Here is a 15,693-nt window from a genome sequence, read left to right as displayed (position 1 = left end):
AGGCACAAATCAGCCAGCCTATTGCTGTTTGACTTAAGTCCAGTCTGTAATAGCATAGCTAAAGGTGTCTTTCTTGTTCACAAATTGCTTCATGATCTTAGGCTTTTGATCCAAAATATTGTGTCAGATCACTATCACTAATGAAATTCTTATTGTATGTCTTCTCTTTTGTGTAGCTATTTACCCATGAAGAGCCTGACTTTGTGAAATCTTTACACAAGGCTTGTGCAGATTTTGCTTATATCAAATCTAGACTAAAACTTTTAAATCTGGAGAGGATTGCTGTTCCCTCCTCCCTTCAATTACATTGACAAAGGGCTCTCTATTGTTGAAACAACATTTAATAAGGAGAAGAAATGGAGCCAAGCCTTTCCATTTCCAAAGCAATATAACATGACTTTTGCTCACGTTAAACCCTTGCATGAACGTTGCATTGATCTCTCTATTGTGTAATTAGCTCTGTTCATAGTAGGTTTAATCCTAGTGAGAATTCTTTTTTGCACAGCTATTTATTGCCTCCTTTTTTTGTTTGTTTTATTCAGGAAAAACACAAATATCTAGAGGCACATATGTGGGCCAAAAGATAACACAGTGTAACAGAGACTACGCTCTTGTCCAACTGTAGTGTTACAGAAAAGGCATCCTAACAAGGATTCAATGTGCAGGATAAGCAAAGCATCTTTATTTCCAAGAAAATAAGCATGCAAAGCAGAATGTGCAGAGTATTGTCCAGTTTTCTTCATGTGCCTTCTGAATTGTGTAGGGGTTGGACACTAATCAGGAAAAAAAGCAAAAGAGTTAATTCTCCACATGTGTTGGTATGTCTTAATATTCTGCCTATTTGTGTCCCAAAAGTGTGGAACAGGTAGAAGTCTCAGAAAAGAATAAATGGAAAAATAGGCTGAGTATGAGCTCTGGCAGTAACTAAAGAAGCTTGGGTACCCTGGGTATTCCTTGGTGTATCTGGGCCATGTGTTTCAGCATCCCGGCAGAATCCTGTGGGAATATGGCTTTTTCTTGGAGGTTCTTTTTTCGAATTACTCTCTGTATCAATTCCTCATCTTTAGTAATTTTACTTTATAGATCTAAATAAATGTAGTTTAGAACATTTGGTACTTCACAGCACCTTTCTTTAGCTAACAGAAACATCTGCTTTCCACCCCCACCCCTGTCTGCTTTCTACAGCGTTTTAATGGTTTCCTTGGGAGTGTGGAGATAAATCTGAATACAGCAGAACCTGCATTCCTTCATTAGGACACATCGCTTTAATGTGAGACTCAAGAGGAATGGCCAGGAAACTTAATTCTGGTGAGTGGGTTGTAGACAACAATTCTAAGTGCTTCTGGAAAACTGATGCTACTCTATCAGGAATGGAGTAGACAATGCTTGGCTGTAACTAGATTATTTGATGTATGATGTTTCGAGCCCTTCTACAGAGTATGTACTCATGTTTTAGTTGGTTATCTAGTGTTTTAGTAGCAGATACTGGTTTTACTAGTAACAGTCTTTTGATATTGGTAACTATCTATCTTCTATTGTGGTACAGCCATGTTGCAAAGTTCGCTCTCATCCCAGCCATCGTGTTCAGCTCTGATTGAATGTCATGTACAGGTCTCCCAACAGACTGACAGAAGCAGGCATGAATTCGTGATGAGGAGCATGAGATACACCTCAGTTCACGCACTAACCTAGTGTAACCTGCAAACCAGAGAATTTTTTCATTGCAATAGAGGTTCCACCAGATTTCAGAAAACACAGGGTTATCAACTTGTTTTAAAATTTTGGAAGTTTTATGTTGCAAACACTGTGCTGTATTTCAGTAAAGTATTGACAAAGATGAGCAGCTAGCAATTACTTCCATAAACCCTTCAACTGGTAGGAGTCTGAATGGGAATCAGTACAAGAATAGAGCAGTGGATAAAACACTTATCACTAGGAATTAATCATTTCAAATACCGAACCAGCAATGATCAAACACCTTCTGCATCTGCCAGTCATCCTATAGACTGTTCTTTGGAGCAGGCTCCTTCAATTTGGTATCATTAGGCTATTTGAAGAAAACTGGTCTTTCCCATGTATTGAATCATCAGTCAAATGTTTACTGTCCCTTAGCTTCCCTACATTTTTAGAATTACTTTCAGGAATGAAATGAGAATTCAGTTTCAGCTTTGATGTTTAAGTGTATCCTGTTGAGCCTGCTCAGCCTGGCTGGAATACAGAAAAACAATGCCTGTTTTGCTCCCTGCTGAAAACTAGATGAAGGGGGGGGGGGGGGGGGGGGGCAGAATGAAACAACAAAAAACCCCTCCAAGTAGATTTTGGTTTGTACAAAGCCAGGTTGAAAAAAATGGATCTATTCCATCCTCAGTTAATGAATACCAGCTGCATTAGAAACAAAACAAAAGTAAAACACAAAAAGACCACCCAAAACCAAACCCGGCTCTGGTGATATCTGTGGAGAATGCTCTTTTTTTTTTTTTTTTTTTTTTTTTTGGGGGGGGGGATCAAAATTCAGCAGCTCTGTCATAGTTTTACCACTAGCAGTTTTTCATTTCACAGTGTAGGTTTGACTAGTGCTATGTATGTTGGTATCAATAAGAAAAGAAAGGGCCTCATCCTGCACCTGTTAGGTGCAAATGTTTGTGATATATAGTTGACAGAGAATGTAGGGTGAGGCCCCAACACCCTCTCTTGTGGCATGCATAATTTAAAAGCAAAATTCTAAAAATTTTAACCACAGTAGGAGCTTCAATGTGTAAACACACTGAGGCTACATGTATAAGCTTCCAAAGTCAGGTAAAGTTAATATAAAATCTATCCATAGGCATCTTTCCACTGTCTTCAGTAAGTACTGGATGAGTTTTCCTGGGAGTGTGGAAAGTCTATGGAGCTGGAGGGCAAGAGGGAGAGAATGCACATGGAAGAGCATGTCCCTCGTGTATCCGGGACAGCATTCTCCAACACACTCAAATGTAATCCAGGATTTAAGAGACTGTTCCAAAGTGCATCTCCTGTATTTTCAGAGCAAAAAACATTGGTGATCATAGCTGCAATGGGAGAGTTTGGATCTGAGGGAAGAGCGAAGCTAAAACCTGGGTTGGGTATTGCCATTTGCCAAGGTGCAGCTGCGGAGATGAAAAATGGAAGAAGTAATTAGTTTGGGTTGAGAAACATGGAGTGGGGTGGAAATAACTGACCTACCAAAAAAAACCAGCGGGTGGAAAATTAAATAGGGAAAAAAGTCTCTTTTTCATGCAACCTGAAACAAAACAGTTTGTATTATTTTTTTTCTTGCTTCTATTTTACACTTCTTTATCTTGAATTTGAAGCAAAATCCCGGTCAGAAATGCCCACGTGGGCCGCTTCTGCATTTTCCCATTGTAACTCCAAAGCGCCCACGTTGTTTCCACACTTTCCAAATGTTCCCCCCACATATTTTTTTTTAATCCGTTCTCCCTTCCCCGTCCCTCCCCTCCCCTTCCCCCCCCCGGCCCCTTACTGTCATCTGTTTTACGGCGGGCTCCTTTTTGTAACTTGCCAGCCCCCCCCCCCTCCCCGGCGAGGAGCCCACCCCCGGCAGCAGCAGGCGCGGGGGAGCCGGCGGCCGGGGCGGCGGCGGGGCCGGGCTGTCTCCGCCGCGGCGGGCACTGCAGCACGGCGGCCGGCAGGTGCGCAGCGAGCCGCTGCTGCGGGCCCTCCGCCGGCCGCATGCAGGTCGCCTCCCCCTCGCATAGCGAGGGAACCGAGGGGGCGCAAAGAGCAGGGCTGGGGACCGCCCGGTGCTTGGCCCTGGCTGCTTTGCGCCGGGGCGGGGAGGGGGGAGCGAGGGGCTGGGGATGCTCGGGTGGTGATGCTGGGTGGAGGAGGAGGAGGAAGAGGAGGAGGGGGGAGCTGGCGGGACAGCCTGAGGTGGGCGGAGGGGGGAGGCGGGTGTTATACCATCGCTCTGGGGAAGGCTGAGCATTTGCAAATTCCGGCTCCAGGGCGCGGGGAGCATCCTATCCCCGCCGGCCGGCCGGGCAGCAGCCGCAGAACAGGACGCAGCTTCCCGTCTCCTGGTTATCCTAAGGCTGTCCGCCTTATCCCCGCCTCCCCCCGCCCGCCTCTGCCGCTGGGCGCCGGCGGCCGCCCTGCCCCGCGCCTCCCGTGCAACAGAGCGCAGAGCGGCAGCCCGCGAGGTGCGCTCGGAGCCGAGCCCTGAGCTAGAGACCCTGTCCCCCTCCTAGCCGCAGAGGCAGAGCCCTGGGTGAGTAATCTGGGAGCTCCCTCGCTCCTCCAGGCAGGCCAGAACCATTCAGGGCCCCTTTGCCGCATCCCTTTCTTCTGTTCTCAACTGTGTGCCTGGAAGGTGCGGGAGATCTCTGTCCTCTGGTAGGTTAGTCAAGCTGGGATCCTTGCTCGGGGAGGGATTTTTGAAAGGCTTTGCTGTCTGTGCTTTGAAACAATGTTGTACTACTAAGTTGTCTGTCTCAACTTGGAAATCCTCTTCTCCTTCCCTTGTACCTAAGCTTCTCTCCCCCCGCCACCTTCCTTTTCCATTTTTCCTTCTTTATAACTTTTCCAGCCTTACGGAGTTGCCTCCTTCACTTTCACCAGCTAACTTCTGTAGGTAATAAGAAGCCAATGACGACTGAGGGATGACTTTAATCGTTGAAGGTTATTACTAACAAGTGACTTAAAACGCCTATATGTTTTTCTTTTGTCTCCCCTAGGCTGAACAGTCATGACAGCTGAAAAGACTATTCCTATAATTAATGGCAAGCCAGAAGATGCTTTGGACCCAGAAGCCTCAAGTACCAACCTCGTCCACAGAAATGATAAGAAAGTTCATGAAAGAGGTCACTGGAACAATAAGGTTGAATTTGTGCTTTCTGTGGCAGGGGAGATTATTGGGTTGGGAAATGTATGGAGGTTCCCATATCTTTGCTACAAGAATGGAGGAGGTAAGAAGGCATCATGTGTTGATTTACAACTCTCCATAAATGTGGGAAATAAACAGTTAAGCATGCTTTACAGTGATTTCTTGCACTAGTAAGGATTTCAGTGTATGTGCGGATAGGGAAGTATCAAGCATCTGACAAATAAGAAAAAACTGCTGTATTTCTCTGCTTCTCATCCCTAAATATTGTGTAGCTTACTTTCACGAGTTTCTTTTGCGTTAGTAAATGGACATATTTTGTTCTGTAAGATTTTTAGTGTGGAAGAAGCCAGTGTTCTGTTACAGTTGTACATTGCGTGTTTTCTTCTGCATGTGAATAGACCCAAGCATACTTAAGTAAGCTTGTCTGACACAGAAAATAACGTAGCAGTTTTTCACAACAGTATACTTTGGAGAGGATGAATATTGTTTTGGATAATGCTATGAAGATTACTTTTTTTCTTTGTCATATGAAAATTTCTTTAACTCAGCCATACTTTTTTTTCCACATTGCTTCCCAAACCACTACAGTAGGGCAGGGGAAGATGTAAAAGCTGCCTGTTACTGAAAGAAGAGAGCAAACCCTATAAAATTTAGAATAAGAATGTTATTTGAGAAGGAAAAGAATAGACTTAAGTTCTACAAAAGTATAACACGTGGCATGTATTGGTTATAGTTAAGTATAAACTATGTAAGATTTGTGACAGTTAAGAATAAACATGTCAGCTGTGACTTGCGAAGCAATGAGGAGAGAAAAGTAAATTAAAAATTTAGTTTAGAATTCTGTGGACTGGATTCAACATTCTTCCCCACTTAAGGTCTGAATCAGTGTTAGTGTCAGCATATAGGCTGGGAGAAAAGTAATATGTTTGGTGGCTGATCTGCAAAGATCTGTTCTTTAACGGGTTTATTTGCTAACAACACCGTGCCAAATTTCTTTCCCTTGTCCCTCCAGAACTAAGCACGGTTGTCTGAACTCAGGAGTGGTTTTGGCCCATTTTATCTGCTGTTTCTGTAAGGCTAATACTACCCTGGAAGATGTGTTTATGGTTTGTGGCTCCTTTCTTTATGTATCTGTACTTTGGCAAAACTAAGGTAACAAGAATTCACTTGTTTTCAAGAATGGTGCTACCAAGTACTGCTGTTAGTATACAAGTATTAATATGCTGGATATGATATGGAGAACAGTTTCTTGTTGGTTGTCAGAGTTTTCCCAGAGAAATTTTGGCAGAGGAAAAAATAGAGTTTGGTTTTGGGTTTTTTTTAGTATATAATGTATATCTCCTTGTGCACAGAGTGGCATTTATATACCCATTTGTATGCATACGCTAGCTTTTCAAAATGTGGTGCTAACATTTTTAAGGGTATAACATTAGGTAGAAAAAATTCTAACCATGCTTTTGAGTGATTTGGTGGAAAAGTAATTACTTAAATATCATACTTAATCACTATTGTATTCTTTAAGAATAGAATTAACATGTGTGGTTTAATGGGGCATGTCCTGGCACCATGGGAAATTTGCCATTGACTTCAGTGTTGCTCAATGAGGACTTGGTCTATGACCTGTGTTTTTGTAACTCTCTGGAATGCCCTGCTGGAATTAGACCAGAGTTGGACTTGTTTGATGCATCAGATGTTAATACTGAAAACTACTTAGTGTGTGGTAAGTGAAGTCATTGGGAAGATCATATGAGCGAGTTATGACATAACTTACTAGATACAGATCGAATCTAGAAGCAGTCGTATGGAGCTTCTGAGGTCTGACCTCTCTCTGTTACTCACTCAGTAACGTAACAGGTCCTAACAGGTAGTCTAGGCATAAGCTTCTATAATTTTAATTTGCTCTTATTATATTAGTGGGGGTTTTAGGAAAATTAATTTCTTTGCATGCTTAGAATTAGATATTTCTTGGAATATGGTGTGTTTGCAAGCTGGAAAACATGATGGCCTTTGATTTCCAGGAGGCATACCTGTTGTAGAACAGCATTGGAAAAATAGAGTCAAAGCCAATACTTTTGATTTCAACAAGTCGCTATGTTAAACTCGCTATGATTGTGTGTATGAGTCGGCCAAGCTTGGTTAGCAGTTCACCTGGCCTATAAGGATAAATCACATTGAGAAACCATGTTTTTAAGTGTAACAATTCATTCTTTGTGAAATCTGCGTGTATTGCTTGAGATGCAGCTGAGATTCAACTATAGGCAAGTTGTCTGGTTGATGGAAGATACGGCCCATGAAGAGATCTCTCTGATGTTCTGGGTCTGAGGGAAGAACCTGCAAATCAAAGCAGCTGCATTTGTCTCAACTTTTGAATCAAAGTGGCTAAAGCATAACAATTGTTGCAGGTTGTGGGGGTGTTGTGGTTGGGTTTTGGTGTGTTGTTTTTTGGTTTTTTTTTAAGGTCATGAATGGGATACCTATTTGCCTTGTAGTTGTAGAAATATTCCTGAAGCATATTCAGAAAGATTTTGTTCATAGTTAATATTTTGACAGAGATTTAGTATTAGAGAGGTAGCTGTTAAGGTGCTGTTCATAAATGACCAAATTGATCTTCAGGACTTCCATTGAAGGAAGGAAATGCTGCTATTGCTAGTGCTCTAAAGAACCAATCAATGTACGCAATGATGCACAGCACTGTAAAACGCACCTTCCTAGGAAAAACTGCAGCCACCAAAACTTTTCTGTGTTTAGCATACCTTGTGTTGATTTGAAATGGAGTGAATGGTGGGATGCTTACATCATTTAATGAGAGCTTTAAATGAAGTAAATTAGTGTTGTGGGATTATTAGTTTGGGAGCAAGTAGGTTGAGGCCTCGATGCAACACATTTAGTATGCTCTACTAGCCTTTAGTGTCATAACTTAATGAGACAGTTAAAGCTTTGTAATTTTCCTACAACTTCAGATAAATTATTACGTGCAGTACTTCACTGTGCTGGTCTGCCTAGTTAAACTGGTAAAACTTTCTTGGTGTAAGTAAAAATGGCAGAATCGGTTATTTTGTGCTTTCTTCTCAGTATTTATTTCCTTCTTTCCTTGTTTCAGTCTAAACTAATATAGTTGCATGCTTTCCACCTCATCCTTTGACTCATTAGAAAGTCTAAATACTTGGTGAATGAGGAAGAAAATTCTTTATGCCTTATGTTAACAGATTCTCTACGTAGTCAAAAGGCTGTATCTTATTCCTTATTATTTAGGTTCAGTTCTGAATGGAATACTTAAAATCTACATTATTAGCAAGTGACACTATGCCTAATGTATATACATCTTCTCTGATTTCTTTGCTTCAGCATGCTTCACAGCCATGTTCTTTAGGTGCCATACCCAATAACACGATCAATCTCATTACATAATACAGTACTTCTGCTATGAGCTAATTGATAACAGATTATTTTTTTTGTTGTCATATGCAGTGCTTCAGCATTGAATTCGACTATTCATTATCTATGTTGTAGTTTACTGTTAGCATCTAACAAAAATGTTGATGCTTTGTATTTTGCTATAATTTCACGTTAATATTTCTAGCTGGTAAGGCCAAGCCCTGCTTTGCTGTTCTTGTAAGTAGTTCTAAAACGCATCTCATCACTTCTTTTTCATGATCTTTGTCATCAGGCTTATCCAAATAATGTAAAGGACTTCTTGGATTTAGTTTCCATAAAACTTCTTCATCCCTGCTTTCCTGAGAAAAGCACAGAAGACAAGATAGCGTAGACTGACTTGATGATCAGAGCAGAACTGTGTGGCTGGCTGAGCGAGACTGTGGTCTTTTCTGTGCTTGAGAGACACATGAGCAGAGTTTAGTCTATACTGAGGAACTTTGATCTGGTCCTTTTTAGTCCATGACATTGGCTTACAGGTTAACTTTTGATATTTGAGGCCAGGAGTGAACTTTTTCTGCACTTTCAGCATGATGCTTGAGAAATGGCTAATAGGTGATCCTTCCTTTATTAAGAAAACTAATTTCTCACTATGCTGTCCAGGAACTGTATTGATTATAACCAATACCCCCTCAATGTTTGATTGTAGGTGCTTTCCTCATCCCATATGTGGTTTTTTTTATTTGCTGTGGAATACCAGTATTTTTCTTGGAGACGGCGTTGGGACAGTTTACTAGTGAAGGAGGCATTACATGCTGGAGGAAAGTTTGCCCTCTATTTGAAGGTAACAAACAGTTCTGTGTTCTACTGGAAAAGAATGCATTAAATTTGAAGTAAAATAAAATAAATGATATCAAAATTCAAGTTAAGATATACTTAAAGTAGTAAGCATTTGTTTTTAAATTACCTGAAAAGTAAGTTTTCTATTGTCTCACTTTTTTTTTGTCTAGGTATTGGATATGCTACCCAAGTTATAGAGGCACATCTAAATGTATATTACATCATCATTTTAGCATGGGCTATCTTCTATTTGTTTAACTGCTTTACTACAGAGCTTCCTTGGGCTACCTGTGGGCATGAATGGAATACAGGTATGACCTTAATAGAGATTATTGCTATATAAATGCCTCCAAGTAATTGATTAATATATTAAAACGTCAGGAACAAAACTATTCTGTTAGAAAAGTCTGGGGAAGTGGACCAACCACATCACACTACGCCATGATAAAGGAATCCTGGAATGAAGACTTATTCATACCTTTTTGGTTTAGGTCATTGCATGAGCATTTCTTCCTGCAGAATGCAACGTTAGATAGCAGAAGATGACTTTGGATTTTGTTAATTCTGTAAGATATTCTAGCTAAATCCCAAGACTCTCATTTGCAATCATATCTATTCTCCCTGAATACAGTAAGTGAATTCTACTGAAGAGCTGATGACCTGATGACAGGTTACAATCTTGCTCTTTCACTCTGATGAAATCAGGAGGAGTTTAAATGGAGAGGAAATTATTAAGTGTGGAACTTTGGAGTCGCTCTTTTTAATGCCAGATGTTGAGGGATAATGTTCATCAAGCTACTTCTGAAAATTTAGTCACATGAATAATTCTTACTGCATGCAAAGTAGCCTCTTGCATGAAAGATGAGGTGTGTATTCATAAGGATATGCAGTATAGGGCTCTTCATCTGTCCTCTCATTAATATTTTTATCTGTAATGCTCAACTTACTGCATTTGAAGACCACAGACATCTATGGGGATGAATACATACCAATGCTCTTACTTACATATTCCTGAAGTTGCATTTATTCCTTATGTTACTGTCTGATTTCAAATCATGTATCGATTGTACTGTATTTCATGGTTTTTATTAATTGGTCATTATCTTGATGTGTTCTTTGAGCACATCTAAAACTATCAGAAATCTTGCAATTTAGGTTATGGGAACTAGTCTTGGGCCCAACACACATGGAAGGCTTCGGTATCAATTTTGGCAGCCCTGCAAGGGAGCTTAGCCAATGTTGATTGCTGTTCAAATACTGTCAGCGTAACAATGCTGAGCTGCTTTGATCTCCTGTCTCTGTATTAGAGATAATAGTAATAAGCCAGAGTGACTTTTCACTTGCCATATTAAGGCAAAGTGGAAACTTGTTGCTGGCTGTGTTTCATAAGCCATTGTCACTATTGGCCATTGAACCAGCGGTTGGAGTAGCAGTATGTTGTAATTCCCAATCAGTTGCCTCAGTTTTTCAAAGCATCTTTCTTCTGCCTCAGATGTTTTATTGGCCCTTGCTGTTGCAACGGTGCCTTTGGAAAGTGTTACAGGAGAATGTAGCATACTGCGTGGATAATTTTCTGGGACAGGCCTGTGATCTAGTGATCACAATATAGTGTTGTAGATGTAGCAGCTGCGGCATTGTAGTGTACCTGGAAATCCTTTAACCACGTAGAGAAAATGTATTATAGAATAGTAGCTTTACAGGATGCATAAACCAGAAGATGCACAAGAAGAAATGTACTTACATGTCAATATAGCAAACTCTTTTTTGTTCTTTTATAGAAAACTGTGTGGAATTTCAAAAACTTAATATGAGCAACTGCAGTCAAGTGTCTTTACAAAATGCCACTTCTCCAGTGATGGAATTCTGGGAGTAAGTGCACATAAACTTTATGTTTGATCAGAGTATTCATTATCTTCCAATATTTTGATCATATACACGTGATTTACACCTTGTAATAACCCTATAGCACTTAGTGATGTGAGTTCAGATGGAAATTTTCTCATACAGCCAAAAAGATTCAGGATGAGAGTTTTAACTTTTTTTTTTTCTTCCTAAGAGGATACGAGGCAAGGAATTCCATATCCTGAAAGAACATAGAACAAAGTGTGCCACTTGCTTGGGAGCTTGGCTCCTGCTGCTGGAGGAAAGAGCCTCAAATCCATACTAATGAGGAGGCAGAGGTGAAAGAAAGGGAATGATTTTAAATATTTCTTGTTTTTTTCCCGAATGTTTTTTCTCTTAAGAGTTTGGGAGTTGCATCTTCATCCTTGTTTGAGCTAACTAATGCGTTGGCTTCTGTATCTCATTATTTTTTAAAGGACTATTTAAGTGTTAGTTATTCAGCTATAGTAACAGGAGAGTTTAACTCTCTTGTGTCTCCTTGATTCTGATTTCTAGTTAGAATAATAGAAGAGAATTATATCTTTGCAAAATATGGTCTGCTTTTGTGATGTCCCATTTTTTTTCATACTATAAATATTTAATTAGTGCATGTGTAGTTGCATATTTGTTCCTTGCAGGGTGCAGTGTGTTAAGACAGTCATAGGAATGGAATGTTACTTTTAATACTAAGCCATCTCACAGTTCAATGTGTGTTCCAAAATTCTAGGTTACTAAAATTTCTTGAAGGCCTTTTATAATCTCATTAATTTTATTATTAAGAGTGAGCCTTTTTCTGAGGCCGTGTGTTCAAAGCTCTGTTTTACGTTCAGGACAGCAATAGCTATGCTTCGAAAGGACCATAAATTAAGACTCCCCTTGAAACAAGAACTTTACATTGACATTGTTTTCTTGAATGCTAGCATATACTATTGTCTTTGCTTCTCAACTTCTTTGTCTTGCTACATAAGTTAACTTAGCCTTCGTGGGTGATAGTCATTGCTTCAGTAAACAATATTGTTTTATTTAAAAATAAAAAATCCCCAAAACCAAATTACATCTGAACAAGGCATGAAAATGCATATACTCTTTGGTTAATTTCTGTTAAAATTTTCAATAATCTGAAAACCTAACACGTTAAATCAAAATATACCCAGTCTACCCAGTTCCCAGCTAACGTTTCAGAATAAACAAGAGTTCCTTAGGTGGCATCTCTTATTGCTATGACTTCATAATTATAATAAAAACATCTCACGGTTCTTTGGGATAACTAGAACTAAGATTTCATATAGTGAGAGTAAAGGAACAAAGTATTTTCTCCAGTACTAGCCTTATTTACCCACTGTGTTTATTTGCTTATTCAACAATATTCAAAACTCAGCAATTGATGGTGACTCCAGTTATCCAGAAAAGCAGGCAATCTTCAGTTGAATTATATGCAGGGCACAGACTAAGTTTTATATGCTCATGTTTCTAGGGATTTGTGGGTTTTTTTGTTAGTGCTCATTTTTGGATTGCCTAAATTCTTATGTCGGTGTTATTTTGACATACATACAGATGTTTTTGAAGCATGTCTCTTTCTCAGAATTCCCTAAAAATTAAGCTAAACAAGATTCTATAGCTAAACTTGGATTCAAGTTACAGTGGCTTTTAAATCCTTCACATTTTGGACATATTTGCCTATGATTTTGGCTGAGTTAGGAACGAATTATGAAACTAGAAGGGATAACTAGATTTAGCCTCTTCTCTAACTTGTTTTACAGTCTTGTGCATACAAACTTGAAAATACACACTCCAAAAATTTTAAAATCACAAAAATCAAAAGAGAAGGTAAACAAATTAGTTTGGTTTTTTATTTGAAACTTTTTTCTTTGTTGTGTTATGGACAAACTTTTTGTAATACTAGCAGTACACCAGCCAAAATAGTTTAAGATATTAATTTTATCTATTTTCTCTGTCCAAGCAAAAGTGAAGTTGTATGATGTTTCACCCTTGGAAACTGAATGTACTCTCTTCCTGCTGAGGAAGGTATTTGCCTAGTTAAAATTTAAGTAGGTATGACGTTGCATGGCTTCAAAATAGGCACGACAAACTAGTGTTTGGTAGTGGAAGAATGAGCTTTATTAAATATCAGGACTGATTTTTGCATTAAAATAACTAATTGGAATAAACAAAAGATTATAATTAAGTAATGTCTTAAATATATCAGACATAAATGTACAGTAGAGGTCTTGTGTATAGATATGCGGTGCAGATCACAGAGTAGTTAATGTGAAGTGAATATATTACTAGATTAGTTAATTTGTCCAGCAAGTCGTTTTATACTGTAGATAAGTGTTACAGGAAATGTTATTTCACTTAGCCAGAGGTCTTGTTCACATGATGTTACTTCACTCCGTTATAAATTCTGGTGTCAGGAATCATAAACTTATTGAAAGAGTCTTTTTGAAACAAGCAGTGAAAAGAAAGTTGATGGGGTAGACTGCACAGAGCAGATGCTCGTTGCTATTTTCAGAACTCGTGTGGATAGTGTGTGAGAATCTTCATTTCTGCAATAACCAATCACAGGACTGAATTCATTTGCATAATGACCAGGTTCCTTACAATTAAGCTGATGCCTGTGAAGGGAAGGGGCAGGGTCTAGGTTTCTTCTGAACAACCACGCCATTCAAAACCTTTACACGTTACTCTCTCCAATGTCAAGTCTGCAGTTGAAATTCCTCTAAGTCATGACCAAATAAAGCAAATTTATCATGTAAAAAGTCAGCTGGGGCGAAAACAGTTTGAGTTTTGTGGGTTTTTTTCGGTGTCTTGTTTTTGTCTGTTGCTATCTACTCTTGAGATAAACTGTAAATTAGTGGTGATTATTGTGAATAGTGATCCTATTTGCTAACTGTATGTGATCTCATTTACATGTAGTACTGAATACTGCGTTTGTAAACTGTCAGGCCGATGTTACAACCTTTCTTTGATAATGATATCACACTGCCACAGTCTTCTAAAGTATTCACAATATCTTCAGATTTTTTTTTTAATTAAAAAAACCCCAACCCCCGAAAAAAACCCAAACCAAAAAACTCAAAATGGTTGGGGAAGACTCAATATTTACAAAAATGCATGTTTTAGCCGTGCTATGTGTTTCTTTCCAGCCAAGTGCTCTCAGTCTAAAGGTTAATAACGGTGAGGGATATAGAGGTTGCTATGTATCACGCAGCAGACTGTAGACTGGCATTATGTAAATGCCAGCAGAGGTTAGTAGCAGGGGCACAAGTTGGATTTGGTTTTGTGTGTGTGTGCGTGCGCGTAAATGAGTAGACTGGGCCCAAAAGGATGTCTTTATTTCTGGCTTTTAAAAAAGAAAAAGACTTTTTTTTTTTGTCTGTCTTTTTTTTCCTTGTTTTTTCTCTTCCTTTTTTTTTTCTCTTCCCTCATTTAACTAGTACTACTAGGTCTTTTCTGTCATCTGGGCTAGAAGGCTCAGCCCTTACTTATTTGTGACTGTAAGCAAATCTAAATGCTCAGCTCGTTTGAGCAGGATTGCAAATAAAAATTTCGGCCTCTCTGCTGAAATATTTCTAGCTTTTATTGCTTCTGTGGCCTTGGCTACTCCTAAAGCTATTGCTGAAGTCAAACAGCAACTCACCCAAGTGCAGTGATGATGGAGAGGGTAGTCTGCCGTGCTATGAAGCTTTTCTGACATGCAGACTAGCAGTTACCCTTCCTCAGGTCTGTACAGAGGATACTGTTTCTTTGCTACACTAGTACATATAGAGTTACTTCCTCTGAAAATTCAGCATTTTCTACCAGCTTTGGTGGCTGGGTCACACCAGAGGGTGAAGGCCCATTTATTGTCTTGCATAGATTGTTAAAAAAAAAAAAAAAAGCAAAGACTTTAGAGATAAGTAAGGTCCTAGGTGCTGTTTTCATTTTGGTACACTCAGAAGAATCTCATTGTACATGCAAGGACCTCAAAACTTAACATATTTTTGTGAGCCCGTAATCGATAACTGACTTCTCTGTAGCCATACAATGAAAATGATCTGATCCTGTCTGTGATCAGTTTGGACTGAGTCTGTGAGTTTGGACCCTCTATGCTTGTTTTCCTGCTTACAAATAGCTATCCTTGTTAATGTTTTAAGACTTCATTCAAGTTAGCAGGCTTGCTACTGACTACAGGTATCAGTGTTGACAACTCTGGGAAAAATTAGGAGATTAAAGGATTTCTTACCTTACTTAAAAAGACTTTGCAAGCTATAATCTTGAGAAGTCTCACATTCCATCTGCAAATGCAGATTTCTAAGGTAAGCAGCTGAATTGATAAAAATTCACTTTTTATTCTTCAAACTCTCTGATGCTATGTTCTGAAGGACAGGCAACAGTCTGAAACTTCACTTTTCATTTCATACTGGTGTCCACAGCATTCAGAGACTGTCCAGATAACTACTGTTCATGGTGTTTCTCTCATGCTAATTGTATAGCTTGATTAAGAGTTTTCTAAGGAAAAATAATAATTGTAACTTCAAGGTACAGCACATGGAATTTTTAGTGTCCAAACTTTAAACGGTTAGTAGCAGTAGCTGCAGTAATAATAGAGCTGTTGATCATTTTGGGTATGTTAAAGCTGTCCTATGAACGAGAGTTGTGGCCGTGGATGAGGCTATATTTATAGCCTGGGAAACATAATAGAGGGGAGAGGATACTCTATTCCATTGCTCTGTATTCTTTCTTATTACATTAGGAGA

The 15,693-nt window shown here is 39.3% G+C and overlaps 1 protein-coding gene across 5 annotated transcripts in view; it reads left to right on the top strand.

Moving 5' to 3' along the window:
* Positions 1–3,566: 3,566 nt before the first annotated feature.
* SLC6A11 (solute carrier family 6 member 11) overlaps positions 3,567–15,693 on the top strand; it is a 110,677-nt gene continuing 98,550 nt past the window's right edge. Inside the window, exons 1-5 of one of the 5 annotated variants that reach the window (XM_063348356.1) lie at positions 3,567–3,668; positions 4,713–4,943; positions 8,943–9,077; positions 9,244–9,384; positions 10,852–10,942. In XM_063348356.1, the coding sequence (XP_063204426.1) occupies positions 4,724–4,943; positions 8,943–9,077; positions 9,244–9,384; positions 10,852–10,942 (587 nt within the window). In that variant the 5' untranslated portion in view covers positions 3,567–3,668; positions 4,713–4,723. Of the gene's footprint in view, positions 3,669–3,907; positions 4,372–4,712; positions 4,944–8,942; positions 9,078–9,243; positions 9,385–10,851; positions 10,947–15,693 lie in introns of those variants that run through there. The other 4 variants (XM_063348357.1, XM_063348355.1, XM_063348353.1 and 1 more) reach the window with 4 other exon arrangements.

Source organism: Chroicocephalus ridibundus, chromosome 10 (assembly GCF_963924245.1).
Source record: "Chroicocephalus ridibundus chromosome 10, bChrRid1.1, whole genome shotgun sequence".
NCBI classification, from domain to species: domain Eukaryota; kingdom Metazoa; phylum Chordata; class Aves; order Charadriiformes; family Laridae; genus Chroicocephalus; species Chroicocephalus ridibundus.
Note: the sequence above shows the minus strand (reverse complement) of the source record. Positions and strands in the feature narration are given on the sequence as shown.